The 26,292-nt window shown below is 46.4% G+C and overlaps 1 protein-coding gene across 1 annotated transcript in view; it reads left to right on the forward strand.

Annotated features, from left to right (window-relative positions):
* Positions 1-26,292, forward strand: part of SLIT3 (slit guidance ligand 3) — a 591,744-nt gene that overhangs the window by 451,094 nt on the left and 114,358 nt on the right. The window contains 4 exon segments of the mRNA XM_030327818.1: positions 8,843-8,914; positions 14,657-14,687; positions 14,689-14,821; positions 23,956-24,097. Of these exon segments, the coding sequence (XP_030183678.1) occupies positions 8,843-8,914; positions 14,657-14,687; positions 14,689-14,821; positions 23,956-24,097 (378 nt within the window).

Below are 26,292 nucleotides of genomic sequence, written 5' to 3' on the forward strand. Positions count from 1 at the left end.
GCCCTGCCTATACAACAGGGTGCAACACTGGCGTGTTCTCTGCCCTCTCACTGCGCACACATCAGTGGGCATTCCAAGACTTCCTGTTCTTCCCCTCTTACAGGCTGAAATGCAGCTGAGGGGGAAATTGTCCATTTCTCCCCCTCTCGCCTGCAAACTCACCTGTTCGGTTATGTAAGTTGGAGGCCGTTCTTCCATTCTCAGTCCATTGCAGACATCTTGGCACACTGGCAACTTCCTGATTTCTAAATAATGTAGTAGACAAGATTGATCGTCCAGATTCCCAGCTTATGGATGATGAAACAGGATCAGCAGAGGCCACCTCATTCATGTTGTCGTTTAAGTACATTTTACAATTAAATCGGTCATTGGGAGACAGTTGAATGCTTCTGAATCACCACTAGGCAGTGTCTGTGATGATCTCAAAAAAAACTGGGTAAGGAGATCTTCAGAATTAAGGGATGTAAAACACTGGAGCATCAGGAATGCTACACTACCAGCCATCTGACTGATGATTGGCACAATTTGAAGATTCATGTTTCCCTTTTGATCTTCCACTTTTTACATTTATTTTGGAGGCATCTTTTCTTTCCTCCTTTTAACACTGAAGCTCTGCCGGGTAGAAGGAGATGAGTTTCTTCCTGTCACAATATGAATATATAATGAAGGAAGAACCAAAGACAAGCCCTTTGTTAAGGAATCCGTACCATCAAAGGCTCAAATTGGCAGCTGATTGTTTTATTTATTTCTGTAGGTTTTACATGACACCTGGAGACCATTTAAAATGTTACTTGGCGGTGAGAGCTCTGTGTTTAAAAATAACGCTCACCCGGTGCCAAATCACTTTAGAGTCGGGTACAAATATTGAGACAAAAACCCCCAGCTGTTATTGCTTTGGCTGCTAATTTGAGGTGTCAATGAGAGCTCGCCTGCTATACGTCAGTGAATAAGGCCCCTTGTGAGATCATTATGTTTTCTAACAGTTGAGAGTAATGGACTAATCAGTGCAGCATCAGTTGTTTTCATTATATGCCCACACAATGGTTTATGAGCTTTAATTTAAACGGTCCGCAGGGAGATCAAGGAAATCAGTAATTGGCGGCACCCAGGATAGTCCCGGAGAGCATGGTGATGTGAGAGGTGGCTTCCCACCATCCTTTCTCCTCTCTCCCTTCATCCCTCCTGCCCCATCTGCCCTCAGAGACTCACTACCTGCTGCAAATAGCCAAAAGATGAGCTTTGCTTAAGAAGCAGACCTGTACTCTTAGTTCTGCGGGGGTATGCTTAAAAATTCCAGTCCACCGATCCAACAGTAAAGGTGGCTTCTGGCAGCGATTAGACTTGTTAGCCAAACCTTGACCTCAGAGGCTTTAAGACCCATTTCTCTCCCTTCTGTGTAGGCTCTACCACTGCCCTCACTCTCCATGCTGGGCTCTCTGTTCTGAGGACGAGAGGAGGGTCAGGTAATGCTGTTGTCTTTGAGCAGCCTTGGCAGTGAGGCAAACTCCACAGTCACTGCCACATGGAAGTCTGTGAGGGCTGAGACCAGCACTAGCCTATAGGACTCATCTCTGCCTTAGGAAAGACACGGAAATTGGACAGCCAGCATCTGTCAGATGATCCTGTAAGAGGCAGTTTTGTGTAACAGTTAAAAATATAGGGCCCTGGTGTCCCTTTTGCCTGTATTTGAACATTGGCTCCACAATTTACTAGCTGTGATCAGGGCAGAGTTCGATCTCTAAGTTCAACTCTTTGAAGAGTTCATCTCTAAGTAAGTTCATCTCTAAGTGAGTTCATTTCTTAGGATCCAAAATGGAAACGACTACCTGAGGATTGGTGCCAGCACATAGCAAATACTTAATAGTATTGTATTGCTATTACTGACATCTTTACTGGAAGCTCTTGGCAAGCTCACACCAAAGCAGCATTCTTTACTAGTCTCACTCAGAAGGCAGAGTTCGTGGAAGAACCTATAATATTCAGTTTAGGTTTTCTCAAAGGGCGTGTCATTATACTTCTTCCTGATTTCTGGAGTTCCTAGAGCCTCCAGCCAAATTAGAACAGTGTACAGCTGGGTGAGAAAGGCAAGTTCAACCTGGATGGGAGGGGAACATGCAGAGAAGCTTCACCAGAAATGACTGAGTCAATCAGTTGGGAAGCAATTCTGGGCTGGGGGGAAAGGCTTGGGGATGCCTCTCTCAAACTTAGTGGGCATTTGGCATGTGTTCTCCTGCAGCCAAGTTCACAAAGAGGACACCACCTACACACATCCTAGTGGGCTGAGCCAGCCAGCAGCATTCACATTCCCAGGACTGAGGAGGATGTGGAAGGGCCTGGTCATCAGCAATAGGCCTTGATTCCTGGTACCATGATGGCTGGTCCAATCAGCAGCCACTAAGCAAGACCAGGACAGGCTAGTCCTGCTTTGACATGTAAACCAGAGAAGAAAGCAGGCACCTAAAGCATCCTCAATTTCATTCCTCCCCTCCTGTCTGAGCCAGCAAAAGGGAGAGGGAGAAGTGAGCCCTCCCTCAGTCCCTCCCTTTGAGGTCCACCACAGAGGTGCTGCCAGAATCCCTCTGTGCTTCTCATTCCCCATGCCAGCAGTTTAGATATTTCCTACAGGGTCTAGCCACACTATTTGCACTCAGCTGCTCTTCAGAAAATGATGGCTGCCTACTTTGGTTTGTGTTTGCCCCTGTAAATTCAATATAGGCACTGTTGGAGAAGTGGTATCTTCAGGGCCTAGAGTGCTGGCCATTGGGACCCTGGTGTCTATAAGTACAAGTCAGAGCATCTCCAAGCTCACTTTAAAAAGATATTCTGCTGCCATGGCTGCCAATGACTCACCAAGAGTCTCCTTCCTGGGGATTATTAAGGAGGGAACCTAGACTTAAGGAACAATTAACCTGCCTTGAGACAAGGGAAACAGGCTAGCCTTCCAGAGGATTTATCTAGCCCAAGGAGTTTGGATTCCCAAAGGGGAATAGGAGGGGCTCAAAGAGTATCCCAGGAAGGTTGGCACACTGGGAAACTGCAGTGGCACTTATTGTGGATGCCTGGTTTTGCAATTATGTGATACATGCTCACAGATAATATTGCTGCATTAGAGCCAATTACATAGTGTTATGGACACACAACACGCAGATTACGCCCAGAGCCAAGAAAGCACAGAGTGATTAAAGCGATGGCCTAATCGGAGGAGACAGAGGGAAATGTCAGCCTTATTAAGGTTGCCAGGGTGGTGTGGCTACATCTGGACTTAGCTCCTCCAGATCAAAGATGGCTATCTTGAGGGATGTGAAGGAGAGCCACACTCCAGCACTCAGCAGGGAACAGTAGGGAGCCAGGGGCAGATGCCAAGTTGGAGCTTTCCCAGGGTGATTACAGCTACCTCCATGGAGGACTGTGTACTGTTTCAGAGCCTGGGCCTCTTTCTAAGCAGGAAAGCACCATGCCCTCCACAAAGAGGCTTTCAAGTCCCAGAGTCAGCAAGAAGATAGCCTATATTGTGTCCTCTACACTTAGGTAAAGGCTCTATTCTTAGCTATGCCTCTAGCTCAATGGTTTTCAAACTTGAGCTTGCATGAGAATCCTCTGGAGGGTTTGTTAAAAACGCACATGGCTGGGACCCCCCCTCTCCCCCAGAGCTTCTGATTCAGTGGGCCTAGGTAGGGCCTGAAGATATGCATCTCTAGCAAGTTCCCAGGTGATGCTGCAGGTCTGAGGACCACACTTGGAGAACCACTACCCAAGTTTTTCATCCCACACCCAACCCAATCTGGGTACACCTGCCCTGTCCCTTGAACAGGGCCTTCTCCTTGGTTCCGATTTCATCACAGCATTGTAGGTTCTGGACGCAGTGGGAGCCATCTTCCAGGTGGGACTGTGGTGCAGGCCAGATATGTGTGGATTCTAGAGTTAGACCACCGGCTTTAGATTCCCAGCCCTCCCGGTTGCTACTTGGGCTTTCCTACCAGTGTTTTGACAGTCTCTGACCTAATCCCCTCTTCTTACGGAGTAGTTATGCCACTTGCCAGCAGATCACAGTTAATTACTGACAAAGGCAGGACTGGAATTTCCCAGTTCTAGAGCAGCCAAGGGTCGGCAAACATTTTCTATAAAAAGGCAGATATTAATTATTTTAGGCTTTGTGCCCTGTGGTCTCTGTTGTGTCTCCTCGGCTGTTGTGACACGGAAGCAGCCATAGACAATACATAAACAGGTAGGTAAACTTTATTTACAAAAAACATTCTGTATTGGATGGTGTTTGACCTGTGGGCAGTAGTTCATCAATCCCAGTACGTGCACAGCTTCTCACGTATTCTTCATTACTGGGAGCCCTTGTCTTGCCACAGTGCCCTGATATTTAGCTGAGGAACACAAGCACATTTTTTTCAGGGTAGCAGGGTTCTAGTTGGGCTCAACAGGAGCAACAATAAGTTCACTAATCCCTTAGTGCCCTGGGGGAGAAAAGTTTAAAGCCCTCCTCCTGGTGCTCACAACTGAGAGAGAATGGGATCCATTGTTAAAACTAGCATTGTCCACATGGATCATTTTAATAGGAGAATGATCCTTTTTCATTAAACATTTATGTTCTGATTATGACAAAACAGAAGAGCGACTACTCAGTATACTGGCCACACTTAGTCTCAATATAAACATAGTATAATGGGGTAATGGGTTTTATAAAAGAGAAATGGGAGGTAGACAGACTGTCTTTAGATCTCATGGGCATTGGGGAGGGAATGGCTTTATTTCTAGTTTAGACTCAAATGCCCATTCAGGAGCTCTGACAGTGCAAAAGGGGAGACCAGAACTGAAGTCTTACAGAATTGATCTGAGCCTGGCTTGATCTTGACACTGATGGAAAATGCTGAATTGAGAGCATTCATTTGGGAGTAGCCTCCAACCTGGGTGACTGGGGATAAAGTGTATTTTCTCAGAATCTGTCCAAAGGAGCAGAGCAGTGAGGTTGAGACTAGACTATGGAAATGGGGGAACCCCTCCAAGAGATGGAAGTAAGAAAGATGAGGGATGAGGTCACCATAGCCTAGTCTGGGCCAGCCATGCAGTAAGCATGGGGGGCATTGTCAGACCCAAACATTTATTTTCCTGTTGGTTAATTTTCAAGGAAGTTTACAGAACAGGAGATACTTGTGCAGTTCTTTCTAACTTTGGGTGCCAGGGTAGACATGACAGAGAATGTCTATGGTGGGGTAGTAAGCTTGCCCTGAAAACAGGAGGCAGTGGGCAAGCTGAGAGAAACTGTGGTGTAAAAGAGAACAGTAATCCCTGAACCCTCCAGGAGCTGATGTGCTACCCTGGGTGTCCCTCTCATAGCTTAAAATTGCTCATCTATACAGTAAGGTAAGAATCCCAACCTCAGGGTTCTACAAGCATCAAATGACAGGAATGTGAAAGCATACTGTAAACTATAAAATACTATCAAACCCAAGCTAAAATAACAGCTGATCATTACTGGGCATTGCATGTGAGCCAGGCTGTGTGTAACAACTGCACTTCCCATGCCTTGTTCAGGGTGTGGTAGTCAGCTGGATAATGCCCCTCTCTCCAAAAATGTCCTTGTCCTCATCCCAGGAATTTAGGAATGTTACCTTATATGGCAAAAGAGATTTGGGAGATGTGACTAAGATAAGGATCCTGCGATGGGCAGGTTATCCTGGATTATCACTTGGGCTCTGAATGTCCTCCCAAGGGTCCTCATAACAGGAACGGATCACAGTGAACAGTGGGAGATGTGGCCACAGAAGCAGGAGCTCAGAGTACTGCAAGGAAGGGAAGCACAGGCCAAAGAATGTGGGTGGTCTCTACAAGTAGCAAAGGACATTGAAACATTCTCCTCCTGATGCCTCCAGAAGAAACGTGGTCCCACGAACCCATGTTAGACTTCTGACCTCCCAGACTGTGAGAGAATAAATTTGTGTTTACGCCACTAAACTTTAGTAATCTGTTATCCTAGCGGTAAGCAACAAATCCAGGCATCATTCCTGGAGTCAGGCTAGTTTGGATTCATATCCTGGTCCTACCACTTGCTTCATCCATGAAACAGAGGTGATAACAAAAATGCCTTCCTCATAGGCTGTTTGGAGCAATTAACTGAGATGGTACATGCAGAACCCTCAGTTCAGTTCCTACCTGGCATTCATTAGCTCTCAGTCCAAGTTGGCAATTATTAGTATCATCTTATTTAATCGCCACTAAAGCTCTCCTGAGATTGGTGCTATTATTATCTCTGTGTTACAAAGGAGGAAACCTAATGAGATTAAGCAAACTTCCTCATGGTTGCACAGGCTATAAGTGGCAGAGCCAGAATCTGAACCAGTCTCTGCCTTCCACGCGCATGCTCCCCCAACCCTGCCCATCATGTTGGGGTTATGACCCACACCACTTCCATTGAAGGCCAGCTACTTAGGGATGCGAGAACCAGATAGAGCACTGTGCTCCATACATGGGCAAAGGCCACCAAGACTGGAGATCAAATAAATCTGTGTTTATTAGGGAAACAAAAACTGTAACTGCAATGGAGATCAGCATCCAAGAGGTGACCAGCCCTCTGACATTCCTGGGCTGGCCAGCGGCACGCAGCAAATCATGAAAGTCTGAATACTGTGTTTAGTCATTTTGGTTCTGGAATAATTGCTATTATCGTAAATGTTTATAGCCCTCATTACAGCTCACATTTAAATATCAGTGTAGTAATACATTAATAAGTCATTGCTGCCGGACTACTGCCGGATGCAGTTAGAGTCGAGCCCTGCATATAACTGCACTGTGTATTCAGCTAAATTAGGGCTGGCTGTGAACTCAACCTGATGTGAATGGCTGGGCATGGTTGGAAGGAAGCCTCTTTTCTGCAAAGGCTTCTTGCTTTTTAACCTTTGAGAGAAAAAGTCTGGTAGTGAGTCAATGATCCTAATAACTAGGTATTGCCCCAAGAGTGGAGCCTAGAACTGTGGGACAGATAGAAAGGGAAACAAAGGCCATGATTTCTGCCCCAGAGGCATTCCTAATCCTATGGAGGGCTGGAGTGAGGCATAGTCCCTACTTCCAGGAAGCTTCCTACCAAGGAAGTGGAGTGATGGATTCTTCAGCCTTGTCAGATAAGATATTCAGAAGGTTCCTGGGTGTGTGGAGACAGGATGGGTTAGCACACTTCACAAGAAAAGTTAGGCCACATGAAACAAAACAACTACTTAGGTTCAACTTCATAAAATGCCAAGTGTCTGCACTGGAGCATTGGTAAAGTATGGAGGAGGCAGAAGCAGGCAACACAAATGTGGTCTACTCCTTGCTCTTTACCATGTGCCTAAAATAGTGCTGGACACATGGGAAATATGGGAAGGGGGGGGAGGGAAAAGTACTAGGTTCTGTGTCTTGAGGTAAATATATTTTCTTCTGGCCCAAGAGCCAAACAAATGCTAATAAGGCCCTAGGGAATTGAGGGATAGCCTGGGGCAAGGGGGTGTGATCACTGGAATCCTCCTGTGGCCTGGGGTGGGGGAAGAAGGATTCTACACAGGCCCCTAGGGTGCAGTGGGTTTGGGGGCCACTGTGCTGAATGCAGCTGTATTTTTGCTTCCATGGAGGTCCAGGTAGGGGGAAACAGGAATGACCAGGACAGGACTACATTGTCTCCACCAACATCAGTAAACCTGGTAGCCTCCATTTACTGAGTATATACTCCACACTAAGCCTTTTACCAACCTGTGAGGTACCATTACGTGCCTCCTGCCAATGGAATAACCTGTGGATAAGAGATGCTGATAATTTGCCTAAGATCACGCAACTAGATATATCCGACTCAATTTGAAACACGTATGGACCAAGTCATGGGGCTATAGTAAGGCACAGGACAGAAAACGTTGGAGGTCATTTTAAGAGAAAGGCAATGTGTTTACCAAGAACCAAGGACAAAAGGAGTCTGCTTAGTTTCCAAAGAAAGGCTTCTTTCTGGGCTAGTGCGGGCCTATGGCAGAGTAAGACAAGGTGAGCTACTGAGAAAACACTAACAATGAACTGTCCACATAGACCCTGTATTAGGCAGCATGTACAATGGACAGAGCAGGGAAATTGGAGCAAGATAGTGCTAGATTCACATCCCGTCTCTCACGCTTAGCAGCTAGGGGTCCTTGGGAAAACCCCTCCGTTGCTCAGCTTCCCCATCTATAGCACAAAGATAACACCCACCTGGTAGGTACGTGTGTTACTAAAAGATATGTATATGTTTTCTTCTTTCTAAAATGAGGACACTCGTATGTAACTGGCACTGTGGTTGTGTGAATTAGTGATGCCATAATGAGGCACTCAGCACATAGTAGAATTTCAGGAAGTGATACTATGGCTCCAGATGGGTAGGTCAATAAGTATGGCAAGGACAACAGAGGGGAGGAAAGAGCCACCTGAAAAAAGGAATGTGGGGAGGGAGCCTGATTAAGCATCTGACTTTGGCTCAGGTCATGATCTTACAGTTCGTGAGTTTGAGCCCTGCGTCGGGCTCTGTGCTGACAGGCTCAGAGCCTGGAGCTTGCTTTGGATCTGTGTCTCCCTCTCTCTCTGCCCCTCCTCTGCTCATGTTCTGTCTCTCTCTCTCAAAAATAAATAAACATTAAAATAAAAAAAAATTTAAAAAAAGGAATCAGGGATCCTCTTATCATCTGGAGATCAGACCTCTTATCTCCAGCTGCTCCATAGCTGTTGACTTATGATTCTTCTGGCAGTCACACCTGTTCCTCCCGCCACCTTCTAGAAGCATCTTGGTGCTGCCTTCCCCCCATGTTACTTCCTTGTTAACCATTTCCCTTTTCCTCTACCTTCACAGCACACTCAACAACAACAACATTAGCCGCATCCTGGTCACTAGCTTCAACCACATGCCGAAGATTCGAACGCTGTAAGTAAAGATCGCTGCTTCTGCCCCATGTACTACCGGCCTCACTCAGCCCTACATGCTGCACCCTGAGCTGCTAGTAAAACCTATTGTGCTTGCTCTGCAGATAGGTCCTGGAGGAAACAGTGCCTTTCTCTACTGTTAACTAAGAGGTGTTGGGGGAGCAACAGAAGAGGGGGAAGTGTGACAGTGCCATCCACGGCTCTGAACCCCCATTCCACAGTGGACAGATTCATTTCTCTTTGCCTTAGGACATGGGGATTCGTCCTTGTGTTCTTCACCCTGATGGAAAGTCTATTAGTGTCACAAAACATATAGAACTGGGACATAATGACTTACTATTTTCTTAGCTAATGTCGGTACCATTGGCAGGTCCATCATAGTGCTGTGGTTATGTTTTCACCGCTATGTCCAGTGGAGGAGGAGGAGTCCTAGTCCCTGCTTCTCCCCATCCTCCCAGCCCACACCCAACATGCTCTCCCCCTGCTCCCTTGATGGTATTCTGATATTAGAATGCAGGAACTTGATTCTTTACCTTTAATTTGGGGATAGGCTCAAGCCTTCCTTTTCTGTGTAGTCAGAAAGCAGATCTCCCCATACACCCCATACCAAGAGCAGTTGCTTATTACCTGGAAAGTTCTTTTCTCCTCTCAGCCAGAAACCCTTTTGTGAGTTTCTCTGCAAATGGACTCCATTCGCCTTTCCACCAGAGGTTCATATTGATGGTTGTCTTGGGGAACCTCATTGGTGTTTGTATTACAGTAATAGAAGACAGCCAGCCCCCAAGAGTTTTCAGCTAAATACATTTAAGGCCCAGGCAAAGGGCGGCAATTCCTGCTGCACCCTTTGTGAGCTCTGGGACCTCTGTTCTCTCCTCTGTAAACGGGGGCGGTGGTGAGGATCAGCTGAGATGATGAGGTATGTGCAGTGCCTGAGGAGTAGACAATAAATGGTACTGACTGTTACTGTTATAACTGCTCTGTCCAGAAATCTGGACTAGAAGTACCAAGCAGCCAGCTAATCGATGGCTCCTGAACAACATGGTATCCACAGAGATTTAAAAATCCTTAGAACGGTTGTTCCCAAAATTAGGTCCCTGGACCAGCATCACCTGGAACTGTAGACCCATGGAATCAGAATCTCTGGGAGTGGGTCCAGCCTTTGGGTTTTAATAAGCCCTCCAGGAGCTTTTGATGCTCATAAGGTTTGAGAACCCCTGCATTAGTGAGAAAGTGACCTTATCTCGGGGGTGGAGAATGAAGCAGAAGCCAGTGAAGGCACTGTGTAAGGAGACAGTACAGAGAACCTGAAGCAGACCCGAGTTTAAAGGTGAGCTCTGCCACTTTGGGCAAGTTTCTTTGTCTCTCTGCCCTGCAGGGACAGTGAATTAAATGCTTGTCTCACAGTTGTTGTGAGAATGAAGTGCACTAGCATGTAAAGGGCCCGGTCATGGTGTGCACTCAACAAATGCTAGCTATTATGAAGAAGAATCTGAGCCTGGTGTTCATCATTGCTCCCCGTCTCTCCCTCCGATCCCTCGTGTGATAGCATAATTCAACCAAGAAAATCTACCCTTTTGCTTCCACTTTAAATGGGATGGTGCAGTCATGGAGTTTTAAGGAGAAACCATGGGGTCTTCAAAGACCTCTTCAAAGTCCACAGCATGCCACAAATGAGCCTCAGGAGAGCGAGCCGAGGGCCCCTGGCCAAGAAGCTGAAAGCGAGTGTCCAGGTACAGGGCCTGCATTTCCCCAGACAGGTTGGTTGAATAGAAGAAAAATGGCCCTCGCCTACAGAGAAAGCCAGAGTCCAGCTCTCGTGGCTACTCTTCTGTGACTTCAGCCGCCCCTCTTGTTGTCAGTCTAAGAGTAGCAATAACAGAAGCTGGGCCAGGTCCACGGGATGGTGGCCGGGGGTAGCTAGGTCTGGATCTCAGGTGCTTTGTTTGGCTGCGTCGGGTGTGAAAGGAGGGCAGAAGAGTTTCTTCTCGTTTCTGTTGTCATCCTTGCCTGTGGTCCTGAACACTCATCTGATGAGTTCAGATCAATCAATCAATCTCATCTGTTCTCTTTGCTCCGTGCCTGCTGCCACTTTCTCTTTAGTTTAATTTCAGAGACGGCTCTGTACAGAACTCCCCAGAGACTTGCGCTGACTAATCCCCCTTTGCTGTAATTAAGGTGGGGGTGGGGGGAGACTAGTGAGGGGAGATGGGGGAAGAGGAGAGAGGAAGGAAGTCATAAATGGGATTCTAAGGAAAGCTTTTATATTTAATTCAGAAAGCCATAGAAAATGAACAGTGACCCTCTCTAAAAAGGATTTGCTGGAAATTTAATTTAGCGCCTGTGGCTAAAAGGCACCTTTTACAAATTGGCATAGGATTCATTCACCTTATCTTTGTGAAGGTGGTTTGCCAACATGGAATATGGTGTTTCCAGCGGCAAAAGACTGCAGAACATCGGGAACCACCTAGGCGCCTTGATGCCTTGGTGTCTAAGTTAGAAATGGTAGCCTTGTACGGGGAGGGCCATGGGTTTGAGAGGAGACAGAAGTGTGGACCTAGCAATCCTCATGACAGTAATGACCACGGACGTCACTGTTGGTGGCTCATAGTTTGCAGGGCCTTATGCCAAGCTTGTCTCATGAATTCTTTCAGTCCTTACAACAGCCTGGAAAGGGGGCACCAATAATATCCCCATTTTACAGATCAGAGCACTGAGGCCCAGAGTTAAATCCCTGCCCAAAGTCAGAGTAGGAAAGCAGAGAGGCAATGTCAGATTTGGGCAATTTGGCATCAGAGCCAGAGCTCATTCCGTTCACCAGAAACTAAGGCAGAAGGGTGTGTTCCAGGTGAGCCGAGGAAGGAGAGAAGGGCCACTGGAGGCCACCTTCCCCAGGTCATTGCTATCCCCAACTCACCAGAATTATGGGAAGTAATTAAAATAATTTTCCGTCTCAATCAAGGGGATTAGGAATACTCCTGGCAGTGTCCAGGCTCATGTTTCAGGATCAATGTGATTACTTTTCTTTCAATGTTACTATTTGGGATCATACTGCTCAATTCAATCTCCCAAACATGATAGGAAAGGCTGCACTTTGGAAGAATTTGCCCAGTTCAACTCTGCCAGCGCTTCTGGTGGGTAAAATTCCAAGAGTGGGGATCTGAGCCCTTCCATTGTCCTGGGCTTTTGACAAGAGCCTGCAGGTACCTTCCGAGTCAGTTCTGGTCACCTCTTTTCCATGGTCCCACGTGGAAGGGGAAAAATTCCTACAAAGGTGGACAAAGGGTTAGGAACCATCTGTAGCAAGGTTAGGAAGAGAGGTAGCTTGGGGCCAGCCAGCAGGGATTGAAAAAGAACCATCCTAAGGTAATTTTCCAAAAGGAAATCTTCGACATTTTCATTATCCCAGAAATTAATCAGCTAAGGATCTGACTTACTTAACCCTCATTTTTGTCATTCCATTGATGTCTTACCCCCGATGGGAACTGATGGGGAATTGGTTGACGTTGATCTGCCTTGTGGGCCCATGCTCAGTGCTTCATGGGAATCCCCGTTTCCTTAGCTTCCATACCTCACTGCCAAAGAAGGCAACTGCCTTTCCTCATAGAAGCCAGACTCTCATCAGAAGGCTCTGATTCTCCTGGCACGTGAAAGAGCCCCAACGCCTCAGCCTGTGCTACCATTGGAGCCTACCTCTCTCCACCTTGTCTCTAAGAACCAACCCACCGTTGCTGTTCTCCTAGGCAAGCCTTTATACCCAGTGGTCTATTCTAGCCATAGAACCAACACCATGCCTCCTTCTCTTTCCGCCCCCCTGACTCTCTTTCTCTCCCTCCCTTATCTTCTCTCCCTCCTGTCTATCTTTCTCTCTCATCTCTCCTCTCTCTCTCTCTCTCCTCTCTCTCTCTCTGGTGTGTGTGTGTGTGTGTCTGTGTCTGTGTGTCTGTCTGTCTCTACAACTCACTGATAGATCAGGAAACAAATCATTTTCACTCATGCTGAAATTTCCCAAGAAGGCCCAGTATACAAGAGAAATTCCCCTCTCCCTCATGTTCTTCCCCTAGTTTAGGATTTTGCCTCCCCTCCCCCTTCCCACCTACAGCACTTCTTTCTGAAGTGCCACACGAAGAGAAGGCAGCATAGGAGTCTGGGCTTTGAAACTCAAAGGGGAGAATTTCCTGGAGCCCATTACAGACATAGCATCTTAGGCCTAGGAACCTATGAAAATGTGTTCAAACTTAAAGTATTGGCTCTGAAATCCAAAAGAACATTACAACATCAAAATTCATCATTTTGAAACAAAATCATAAACACCATTTCAAATTGTTTTTCAGCAGAAAAAATAATTGCATTCTACATGGGATATAGGTTCATTAGTTGGCAGATATGATGGGATCTTGGGACCCCCTGAGGCTGTCAAGGCCCCTAGTGGCCCTGGCCTGCCCAAGGTTTGCACCTGTGCAATGGCAGGAATGCTCGGCTGGCACGCCCCTCAAGTTAGCTGCACTTGGCCAGTGTTCAGCAATGCTGACTTTATACTCAGTTGAGTGTGGTCAAGAGCCCTTCAGCGCTCTCCATCTTGGGCATGGAGATAGCAGCTTTAGGCTGCCACTCAATATTAACCAACTTGACACAGAGCACTTGAAAGTCCCAAGATATCGCTGGCTGATTAGCATGTCCAGGATTGGGCATTTGAAGTCTGCATCAGAACCCAAGTGTGTGATAAGCTGATGTAACTAAAACTTTCCTACCACCACTTCTAATGACCTAGGGTTGGGGGGAATGTGCTAATAGGAAGACCCTGATAGAGAAGCCTTGGGGAAAAAACCTGTACAAGCCCCTACATATCCTTAGTTTGCCCTCAATTCGTGGAAAGTAAATTCAAGTCATTTAACCATATGGGATTCCTTTCAGAAGTAGAACATACAGATCCCTCTAGGGAATCTTAATCACTCAGAGGTGAGAAATTGATCTGGAATCACAGCTACTGCAGGAGGAAAGCCAAAGAGTCCTGGAACTGGTTAGGAGGTCTTAACAGGGGCACCTAAGCCAGAATAGCAAATACACCTGGTAGAATTTAACTTGGGAAGGAGAGGAGGGCAAGGTGGAGACATTGCTGTGGGCTGCAAGGGTCTGGAATGGACAGCCCTTTATTTGAATGGGGGTGGGTGGAAAGAAGGTATAGGCTTTGCTCACTGGGCTACTGCACACAAGCCCTCCAGCTTTCCATGTAGGGGTTCATTCACTTTAGGGAGGAGATGAAGGAGAAAGTGAAGGCAACGACAGGTTTTGGCCACAGTGCCACCATAGACTGAAGCATTGAGATTGAGAAGCTGTTTGAAGCTATCTGGAACCCAGGCTAACTACAGTACTAAAATTTGCAAGTCAGTGACCCCTTTGAAAATTTGACTCGAATCTGAAGCATTGCTTTAATAATGTCACTCTCCTCCTCCTACATGTTGAGGCTTTCTTGAGTGGGAAGAAAGGGTGGAATTACTATTAAGAAATGGGGAATTGTTCAGAACCCTGGAGGTATCAGTTGGATGTGGCCTGCATGTGAAGATAACAAGTCATTTGTGGTTTGCAAAAAAGGGCTGAGGCTCCCATGGTAACTCACTCATACAGCGGGAAATGCTTCCCTGGGCTCTGGAGGGTTATCACACTGGGCAAAGGGGCACAGAAGGTTTGGCCTACTCTGTTCACTTCACTCTGTGACAGCATCTTACCTCAGTCCTCCCTCTCCTAGGCGCCTCCACTCCAACCACCTGTACTGTGACTTGCCACCTGGCCTGGCTCTCAGATTGGCTGCGACAACGACGGACAATTGGCCAGTTCACGCTCTGTATGGCTCCTGTGCACCTGAGGGGCTTCAATGTGGCAGATGTGCAGAAAAAGGAGTATATATGCCCAGGTGAGGCTGTCCCACCCTCTTCCCCTCTGTACTGTGACTCACCCACCCCTGAGCTCTCCCTGACATCACCCTGGGCATGAACCCACACTTAGCCCAGAGCTTGGTGTGCACTCTCCTGGGTTCCTCAGCACTCTATAGTCACTTGGGCTCTGGGGTGCCTTAGAGGCTTCTGAAAAAGCAGCTCTTGTCATCTGGTAAAGGAAAATGCTCAAGGAAGTAATGAATCACTTCTGTTAAGCTTCATCATCCATTGATGCTAAGAAACTTAACAAGTGTTAAGTACATTGTTTATCATTTCCTAAACATGTGCCTGTCATCTGATTGCCATAGAAATTGAAAGATAAGTTATGGAGGCGGTAAGGTCAGCCTGCTTGGCTGGAAACCCTAAATCTGCCCCTAGTAGTGGTGACTTTGGCAAGTTCCCATATGTTTTGCAAAATGGGAAAATCATAGTACATAACTCAAGGGATGGGTGGGAGGATTAAATGAAATAATGCCTATGAAGCACTTAGCATAATACATAGCACTTGGTAAGAGCTAATAAGTGGAGCTTAATTATTATAGTTAGTGGGTCCACAAAATGTGCTGAGCAAACATAAGAGTTTGATCTGTGGGTAATTGAAGTGTAATAGAAGCACAGATCGCCTGCGTAGTATAGAAAACAGAACTGTGCACAGACATAACTGAACACAGCGCAGATCTCCAGGGATGGGAGATGCCTGACTGACCTGAGAAAAATCTTCTCCGTTGATGTAGTGGCTTTTAACCGAGTCCTCATTTTCACGCTTGCTTTTTTGTTTTTACTTTTCATTGACACCCTCCATTCCCACCGACTCCCTCTATCTGGGAAATCCCTGAATTTCCTCAAAAACAGGAAGTATTCAGTTCAGGAGTTTCCCACAGAAGCATTCCTGATTTCCAGGAACCCAGTCCTGGAACTGGGGCTCAGTGGCCTCTGAAAGCGATGTTGGGAGTCAGCCTACAGGAAAAAGAAGGACAGATTCCTCAACACTGGTTGGGGCTACAGTCCTCACATTTCTTGACTGTTGTGTTTTCAGTATTGAAGATCACCTAAGCTCCATGTTGCTGCAGGGAGGGCCCAAACCAGCCAGCAGTGTAGACTGGCCCCCTTCTGCTCTTAGGCTGCATTTGGCAATATGGAAGACCTTTTTTTTTTTTTTTTTAATTCAACTTCATCTCGCTCCCTGCCACTCTCTCGTCATGTTACTACTTCATCAAGTTATTTATTATCCAAAAAACATTTTAACATGTCTCTCAGAGCAGTACCTTAATAATTTCCTATAGACGCCCACTTAGAAATCACTTCCCGTCAAACACATATAATAAACCGTTTATCACACAGGCACCAACCTCACATATAGTGACTATAATTACAGTAATTATTAGGCAAAGAGTACAATATCGCATAAGTGCCAGTGAAAGAAATAATTATAGAGTGCAGGAGTCATCCAAGAGCTAGTGAGGAAAAACTAATTAGACAGAATGTTAAAACACATCATTATAGGTGGGTGCCGGCTTAATGCTCTGCACGAACACAAATACGACTTCGTCAGGAAAAGCACCTTCCCGTCAAAGGAGTGGCGAGACATTGCTTCCCCAACAGCAGTTAGGATCCAAATCCCAGGGAGGAAGGCTGAAGCTCCTAGGTCCCGGAAGTGCTCGTGCCCCAAAATCTCCTGCCTGGAAAAGGCTGGATCTAGCGGGCAGGTTAATACTTAACATAGAAGCATCCCTATCACCTCCTCTGTTTATGTCAATTAAGCCTGTGGCTTGTGATATCCCTCACACTTTTCAGTACTAAGCCAGGTGTCTTCTGAGGACACAGGAATCAGGTCCACAGACTCCAGACATGACTGTGCTATTAATCTACACCCTGCCTCACCAGTAGCAGAATTCAAGAGAGCGACAGTGGAACCCCTTTGTGGGAGGGATTCTTCGATGCTTTCCAGGCTCTCATGGTTAGGGACAGAATGCTGTGCAGCGTTGCTTTCTGTAAAGATCTAAGTCAGATATAATGCTTGGCCAAACTGAATATCCCTGACAAATGGGGCCCCTATTCATCATTAGTGGGGTGCAGGAGGTAGCACCCCCTCCAGAAGGTACTACTCCTTTAATAACTGTTAAAGGTGGTTTGTGAGGCCATGTGAAAGGGATGCCAGAGGAAGCCATGTGGAGTGAGACTCCACACTTGGGAGGTGAAGAGGACAGCTGTTTTCACGCACTGACTATCCTTCCCACACACCCCACCATGTGCAGGCTCTACCCATGGCAGAGTCCACAGGGCATCCTCGTGAGGCAGTTTTGTATGGATCACATTGGTCGTACGCTGCAAAACTGTCAGTGTTCCTCGTTCCAGCTCTTCCCCCAGTGACTCACAGGAGGAGGGCTTTAGTCAAGAAAGGCAGGAGTAAGAACATCTCTGTTAAAGGAGAGGTCATCTGCTCGGGAGAAAAAAAGGCATGGGGTACCAATTAAGCCATCCCTGCATGTAGTTTCATCACCAGTGGCCCCTGTCAGGGAAGCATCAGAAAACCTCCTGGGGCCCTTAAACCATATCAAAAATTCACCAAACACATGACTCCAGAGACAGGGAAGAGTTTTATCTTGCTCAGCCTGTGAGGGCCCTGGTTGCCCAAGTTCCTGCTATCTCCCTGTGAATTAAATCCAGCCGGCTGGAGCCCATCCTCTTCTCCCCAAAAGCCTTGGCTGCAGGCTCCTTATCACTCCAGCTAACCCAGAAATTTGCTAGCAGCACACTTTGACAGAATTCATCTCCTCTGTCACCCGTACCCCGCCAATCAAAGGTATTTATTTTCTTCCTCTAGAGAGGCACCTGAGAATTTTTCAAAGGGTGGGAGACTATATCTTTATTTTATTTTTTATTACTGTTTTTGTACAGTATGCAGCTAGACTTCTTTGTTTCCTTCAGCCACTGCTGCAAAAATTTCTGTTAACTTTTCTTGTTTTAGAGAGGAAGGTTAGGGCCCTATGACTAGAAGGGTCTGTGGTCCCCACTTGTTGCCTGTACCAGACGGGGAATTTATCGAGTTCATGATACTAGACCACAGAAGAGGTTCTACTATGGCCACTACTTGAATCATGTGAGTTGCAAGTTTTGGGTTTTTGCCCATCCTTACCTAAAGGGTTTATGCTGGGGTTTAAACTCCGGATTTATTTTCCGTGTGTCAATTTTCTGGTTACCTTAATCTGAAAAAGTTTTTCTTCCGGTCACAATTCGTAATTCAAGGGTATTAGTTAAATATTTGACCTCCTGAGTCAGTTATCTCTTTCCTTTAAACATCTTTGTATCCACTGGCTTGTCCACCTGTTTTACACTATCTGCCCACAGCCTTTGAGTGTGAGATACCCTTTCATGAAGATCGATCTTGTCTTCTAGTACTAAGGGGTCACGTTTTTAAGGTTGCCCCAATGCCTGGAACAATGCTTGCTCGTAAAGCCTCTCAAGAAACACTTCCTCATTTATTACTAAAAATTAATCGGCATATAACCCTGGAAACAAGAAATTTTCACCACCACCCCCCCTTTTTTTTTTTTTTTAATTTGGGACTAGTTACTAAGTATAAGATAATTAAGGTAAGCCATGACTAGCCGCCCATCTCTTAGGAGGTTTTAATTAAAACACCATAATTGGACATTGCAAGAATAAGATTATTAGGTTTATTTAGCCATTCCTAAAATTATCATGCCTCTGGTATTTAAATCACGTTCATTTATATTCTCATCATAATTGCTCAAACCCCCATTGTCATTGCAGTCTGTTGTTGGCTTTTGAAAGGCCAGAGGCCAACAGGGATGCTTAATTTGAATGCTGGAATTAATTTATTTCCACATGCTCACAAGGCCATTGGATTTTTCGGTTCTGTGCACTCTGCTGGGTGGGATTCCCTTAAAGACGGAAAGAAATAAACACAGCTCTAACAAGAGTGTCCTGCTATCTCCACTGTAGCTTACACAATCTGTGTCTTGGCCCCTGAGGCTCTTCTTCCTACTTCCTGAGATTCCCAGGCTCTGATGGCTTTCAAAGTCATGGCAATAAAGAGAGGCATTTGGGGTATCTTCTTGGCAAAGGAAGATGGTACAAAGAACACTGTACCAGAACTTAGAATGTTGTGGTTCACTGGTTCCATGATCTTGACCAGTTTGCTTGACTCCCTGTTCTTCCCTTTCCTCATCAGTATAATGGAAATAATAATAATAAAAGAACGTACGTCATGGGTTTTATGAGAACCAAATGAGCTCACACATGCAAAGCCCTGGTGCAGCATCTAGCACTTAGGAAACATTCCATAAGCGTAGCTGCTGTTACGACAATGACATCATTCTTAGTTGGGCCACCATTGTGTCCCTGGGCAAGTTCTCTCCCTCCAGATGTCTGTTTCCTCATCAGCTCCACAGCCCTTTCTAGGTCTGAAGTTCAATGAGCTTTTCTCCATTCAATTGGACACACCAGTTAGGACTTTCCACTTCCAGCGTGATGCCAAATAGAAGAACAGAGTTGAGGAAGCAGCCTGGCAGGAGCCAGTGTCCCTGATCATTGCTCCTCCTCCTTGTCTCTCAGACTGGAGGGGGTATCATGCAGTCGCCAGAGACACGATGACGTGATCGCTGTTTGTGCCAGCCATCACAGGCACTTTGCCATGACAGGTCTGGTCGGGGACACATTCCTGCCCTGCCCTTGTGCTCATTGAGCACCCCCCCCATCTGAGGGGACAGCAGCCTGATAATGAGGGGGGGGAGGATCAGCACTTCAGTTGCCCTGTGCTCTGCCCTGCCCTCCCTCAAGACATCAGGCCACAGTTCTGGGAGTGGGAGTCAGGGGACATCAGAAGGCTGGACATCTCAGTGTCCTCTTTGGGTGACGCGGAGGTGGCTCTGGCTCCAAAGTGAAATTCCTGAGCTGAAGTGGTGATTCCGGAAAGGGGAGACAGGCCCCGAGAGGGGAGACAGGTACTTGGCCCTGTTCTGTGTGAGAACTAGCTTCCACCTCAGTGCAGCAACATTTTGTCCCACAGGAAGAGTTCCAAGGGCAGATAGCTTGGGCACCCATTTAAAAACAAAGAGCAAGTCCACATCCACTTCAAGTTCCTCACAAAACATCTCAGAACATGGATTACAGGGGTTCTGTGTGCTAGTGCATCACTACACTCTGATTTAAGCTGCTTTCTGTGCCAGGAAAAGGAGGAGATGGTACCAGCAGGCAAGCTTGCTTGGGGATAATGAGCATTCACGAGCCCCGTGAGCACGTGTTATACAACAGGAACACACATGTTCATGTAGGCACAAGCCCACATAGCCCTCTCCCCTCAAACATGTGTGGAGACTTTCCACCTCGATCAAAATACTCTGTTCCCATTCATCTGCTTCTCAGCTTGTACAGTGCTCAGAGAATTTCCTGGGTAGACCCATGGGTTTTTCCTCACTTTGCCCCCCTTGGAAAATTCTCTGTCACCTGCACCACCCCCTTCACTCTCATATGTGTGGACAGGAAAGGCTGAGAGGAAGGGGTTTGCAGACAGAGCTAAGACGAGTGCCTAGGACACCCTGAGCTGTGCAGGTGAGCAGGGCTCAGCAGGAGCCTCAGCAGAGTAGCAGATGGCCTTTGCCAGCACTGAGCTGTGGTAGAAAGACATGAGCTTCAGGCATGAAGGTCCCATCCACCCATAACCGCTTCGTTCCCCACCCACCCACCCCCACACACACTATGGCTGGTCCTAGCAACCAGAGCCCTGGGCACTCAGAGCTCAGGGGTCTCCTCTTAAGGCCCTTCTAGAAGGATTACTCGCCCCCATAGCTTGGTGACATTCAGCCCCCACTCTGCCAGGCTTCTAGACCAATCCCATTCATCTATTCATCCTTCCGCTGACCCAAGGTATGTTTACAGGGTTTTGTACTTTGGCCCTGCTTTAGGCATTGGGAACATAACAGGGAATAAGACAGAAAAGACCACTGCCCTTGTCGAATTTACATGCTAGTCTCAGTCTATCCAAAGACAAAAAGCAAAGGGGAGGGACTTCTGCCACCATAGCACTCAGAGGTTCAAAGGGAAATGCACTCGGTCCATTGGGCATGGAGCAGAGGGGAATGTTTCCGGGGAAAATGAACCTATCTTTCAACCCCATGTTAAACCTGAAGTGTTTTGTTTCAACAAGAGGATAACACCCTTACCACGTGTGAATGCCTGGCTGGGGAGCCACCAGCCCAGGATGCTGACAGAGGCTATAATTACCTTTGTTTCTCTCTGCGTAATTAAAGGTGTTGTTAGTGACCTGGTTATGGAATCTTTTTCAAAGGCTTTTTTTTACCTTGACAACATCCCTTGAAATGTAAGCACATACTCCCTACAGAATCAGAGCCAACCCTGTGAAAGACCCAGCTCATTCCCAGAGGGATTCAAGGCTACAACCTGGGGCTGGTTTAAACAGAATTAATTCTAGCACAGAAGTCAAAGGGGCATTTTTGAAAAAACTCCCATTTCAGAACTTCCTGTTGCCCGCAGAAGCCCTGACTGTAATGTCTTTCTCCCCCTCTCCCTTCCTGACACACCCCAACCAAGTAACAATTTGACAAATCAGAGAAGTACAGCCATCCGATTACTGTCTGCCTCGATGGATGGAAATACAGGAGGAGCACAGACTTCATCCTTCCACGGAATCCCTGACATTTCCCAAACAGGAAGGTGCCCGTGGTGTGGTGATTCTCCCTGGCTTTGTTAGGCACCCTAGCCCCTTGATGTGGAGGGCCAAGCCTGGCAGTTTTCTTTGGGGAGCATCATAGGCACTTCAAAAGCCCTGACATCTGAAGCCATACCACTCCCAGCCTCTATCACATGTGGGGAGAGGGTGGGAGCTCTTCACATTGCATATCCTCTTGGCCCCCTTCAAAGAAGCAGAGCCAGGATGGACAGGTGCTGTTGGGTGTTTTACTCCTTCTCTGCTTCGATTCTTCTGAAGACCAGGAGTAATTGATCTTTCAGTCCAAAAGGACTTCAGAAGTCATGCAGTCCAAATTTCTTATCACTGAGATGGTAACAAAAGAGCTCAGAGGGATATTATGATTTGCAGGCAATTCGTGGCAGAGGTAGACTCATTAACAGTAATAATAACAACAACTAAGCTCTGACTCTGTGCCATGCATTCTTCTAAATACTTTATATGCATTAACTTTCTTTGCCTTCACAACAAAACCATGCTGTGAAATAAGTATTGTTATTTCTTCTCATTTTACAGATGGGGAAAACTGGGCACGGGGATATAGGGATGAAATGACAGAGCCAAGATTCAAATTGAGGCCGTAGGACTCCAGACCCCACTCTCTGAGCCACAACACTCTCATTCCTGATCTGAGGCTCTTATAAGCTGATTCTCTGGGGTTGCCATTTCCTTAGAAATGGAAAACTTCCCCAGTTTGGAACAAAGCTTGTATCACCTCTCCCAGAGAATGTTCCGGTTGGGATTTTAGTGAAAGTCATCATCACTCTGGCATTTTCATGGTCTCCATGAGATCTGCTAATGTGAGTAACACTGAACAGTTTGAAGTCCCTATGCCCTAGACATGAATATTTTCTCAAATGTCCCAGAAAGGAGGATATTTTTTAATTTGGGGTATGTGTGTATGTGTGTATGTGTGTCTGTAGGTGTGTGTGTGTATGACAGAGACAGAGACAGGGAGAAAAAGAGAGAGAAGGAGATGGTGAGGCCAAGAGAAGTAATCTTTGATTACTGAGTCGGCACTTTCTGGCAAGGTAAATATTCCAAAACGAGCCTTTGGCATCCATTTGAGCCCTTGCAGAAGGACCGTTCCCAGGCACAGGGACTGTTGAGCGTGAAGAGGGGGATCCTCCACTTTGAGTCTCAATGTCCAAACAAGCATTTGCCCAGGCCCCCCTTGGTTCTCTGATGCATCCACTTTGGCTGGACCCTTCTGACTTCCCAGACTCAGCTTCTCCAGTGAACAGGGCCAAACCAAAGTCAGTGTTTCCCTGCAGACATTTTCAGGTTTCATATTGAATCTCTGTCCAAGGGCTCCCAGTCAGAATCCCATGTCCAGGCAGTGAGAGATCGGCAGAGTTGGTCTGAGCCTGTGGTCCTCCGCTCTGGGGGTGGGCATCTGGAAAGACATCAGGTAATCCCTGCTGGCTAGATCTTGCAGGCGGTGGAGAGGTCCTGAGGAGGCTCTGGGGTCGAGTTTACCTTTGGGACCACAAAATGTCCACATTTGGAAAACAAACCACAGGTCTGAGATTCTTACCTTACTTTGAAGAAGTAGTGATAGCGCGAAAACTTTATGTGTTTAAAACATTTGAATGTACTTCTTGTGACTCTTTGAATCCTGGGTTAGTTTGCTAATATATATCTTATCTTTGTGTAGTTTTCTAAAGAAGTTCTTTAGATGCCATTTACTTGGGTTTTTACCACTTTGCTTTAAATTCACACAGGTTCTCACCTCAAACAAAATTAAAAGCTGACTCCAAAATACGTAATAACTTATTTGCCTTTTTTCTAATAAGATAGGTTTTATTTGCATGTTCTCTGGACATAAAAGTTGCTTGAAAATGCTTTGGATGATGTCACTGCTGATGACTATAGACACTTTGAGAACATCAATGCCCAAATAATGAAATTCTGACAGCTTCCCCTACCCCAACTTGTTTTAGAGTGTGTTCAAAACTCTAGAGAAAAGAATGAAAGCGTGCCTATACCTAGCATCCAATCCCCAAATGAAAGCCAAAAATCGTAGGTGTTCAGACATTGGGCACCCTGAGCAGATAGTCCCAGTGTGCCTTGTTTTGCATTCTGGTGGCATATTTTCATGTGGGACTGACTCTGAGAGCAACCCTTTCTCTGAAAGACGAGGATGATGTGATGACAGAGCCAGTAGAACAATCCAGAAACAGGTCAAGGTCAGAATCTCTCCTCTGGCTAAATATTTAGCCAGTTGCAGCCATGTCTCCCAGATGAGAGGAGATGTCAGCTGGTGAAAATTTTTCAGGTATTTTATCAGGTGCTGCTTCCTTGGAAAGCTGGTTAAGGGGCGCAAAAAGCTCCAGTGGCTCCTGACACTGTCATGATTGACCATGTGTTCTGGACCTCCAGGACCCCACTCAGAACCTCCGTCCTGCAATGCCAACTCCATCTCCTGTCCCTCGGCCTGCACATGCAGCAATAACGTCGTGGGACTGTCGAGGGAAGGCTTGACGGAGATCCCTGCCAACTTGCCAGAGGGCATCGTCGAAATGTAAGTGCCCCATCTGCTACCCTCTGTCCCTGGTGAGTTATCTCTCTGCCTCAGCCATCCCTCAGCAGTCTGGTGGCGCGTGGGCCTGTTACCCGCTAACTATTAAAAAACACTCAGAGATCCCTTTGCTAACTGTCCAGGCTTTCCCAGGTGTGATACCTCAGCTGTCAAGAGCATAGATTCCAGAGCTCAGTCAGCAAACTTCTCAGTGGTCCAAATATGTCCACCATTTATTTCTATAAGTTTTATTGGAAACACATCCAGAGCTATTTGCATACGGATTGTCCATGGCTGTCCTCGTAAGGCAGTATTGAGTAGTTGTGACTTAGCCCACCAAGCCTGATATATGTGCTATCTGGCCCTTTACAATAAAAGCTTGCCAGTCCCTTCCCTGGAGTCACCCTGTGATTATATCCTAGCTCTACCATTTACTAGCTGTGTGACTTTGGGCAAAATAATCGCTATTTTTCATCTCTACTTCTCTCATCTATAACAATGTGATAATTACAGTATTGTCAATGGGTCATCGTGGAAACAGAATGAAATACTGCATGGAAGCCCTTAATAGGGTCCTTGGCACGTGGGCAAATGCTCTATGCACTGGTGGTAGTATTGGCAGAAAGTACATGAATGATGAACTCATTTCATAGCTACCATTATCTGAGCAAGAGTGAACTGTTAATCATTTCAAATCAGATCGTTGTCCTCTAGATTAGAACTGTAGGTACAAAGATTGTGTATGTCTGTTTGTGTGCACAGATGTCCATAATACCACTAAAAATTTCTTGACCGTATAGTTCAATCTTGTCCACTGCGTGCCTTATACATTAGAAAATGGCCAGTTTCTCATTCTGGGTCAAGTAAGGGGTCAGTCAACACCAACCTCAAGATCACTCTTTACATGACCACAAATGTTTTCATTTTTACCTTCACCTTTAGGTGGCTTATTAAAAACATGCTTAGATAGAATGCTTCCTAGTCAAAATATCATTAGATAAAATCCCTTCAAATAAGACACGCATTCCCTAGCCCCTCTGCTCTCTGCTCCTCCTCTCCCTCTTCCCCCTCCTCTCCCTCTTACTCCTCGTTGCATCCCGTCTGTTCCTGATGTGGTCCAATTAGATAGCCCATTAACTCGTTCAGCCATTCACACATTCATTCAACAAATGTCTGTTGTTAGCCCCCTATGTTCTAGTCAGAGTTTCTGTGCTCCAGGAGCATCAGTGAATAAAAGATAAATTTCTGCCTTTATGGTGCTTGCATTCGGGTGGGTGCGGGGAGGTAAGAAAACAGTAAACAAAGCAATGTAATTATACGATATAGATAGAAGGGGGGTAGCTTCTGTGGAGAAAAATAAAGCAAGGAAAAGACTTGAAGTCAGTTAAGTGGAAAAAAAGCAGCGATACGTGGAGGAAGAGTGTTGCAGGGTAGAGGGCACAGCAGTGTCAAAGGCCCAGAGGGAGGGAGAGTTGCCTGCTATACCATAAGGCCGTGTGGGCTAGAGTGAAGCAAACATAGGGGGCAGAATTAAGGGATAAAAGTAGAAACGGGCACGAAGGGCCCAAATCATGGGGGCATTTTAAGGACTCTGGTTTCACCCTGATTGAGATGAGAAGAAACGTAGGATTTACAACAGTGGAGGCTTCATTTCTTCTTTCATTGGTTTTGTCAACTTTTCCCTGATTTCCTTTAAAACTGTCTTCCTAGCCCCAGTAGACACAACTCATGCCTCTACCTCTTCCTGTAGGCGGGAGCTCGTCAGCAGAGCCTCCTTTTGGCCTGACAGCCACACCTTCTATAACCTCCATCCCTCTTCATTCACCCTTCAGTCTTCCTTTCGTCAAGAACCAGCAGTTAATTTGTTCACGTTTTGCTGTTTTCTCTTTGCTCCTCACAGTCTGTTGCTCTAGACTTGAAGATCCCTTCCTTCATGAACTTGCTTCAACCTCATGCCTCTCCTGCTCACCCCCTTGCTTCTCTTCTTCTCCCATTTCCTTTTGTTCCTGGCCTTACTCTCTCCCCTTTCCGTACCATTTCCCCCCCTGTGTTTATCCTCCTCCCCTCATTCATTTTCTCCCTTCTCTCCCCACCCATGGTCTTCCCATGTCACTTCCCAGTGCCATCTTTCTTCACCCAGTCAGCTCTTCTTTCCTTGTTGTAAGAGCCCCTCCACCTTCCCTCTCCATCCATGACAG

Source organism: Lynx canadensis, chromosome A1 (genome assembly GCF_007474595.2).
Source record: "Lynx canadensis isolate LIC74 chromosome A1, mLynCan4.pri.v2, whole genome shotgun sequence".
Taxonomy (NCBI): Eukaryota; Metazoa; Chordata; class Mammalia; order Carnivora; family Felidae; genus Lynx; species Lynx canadensis.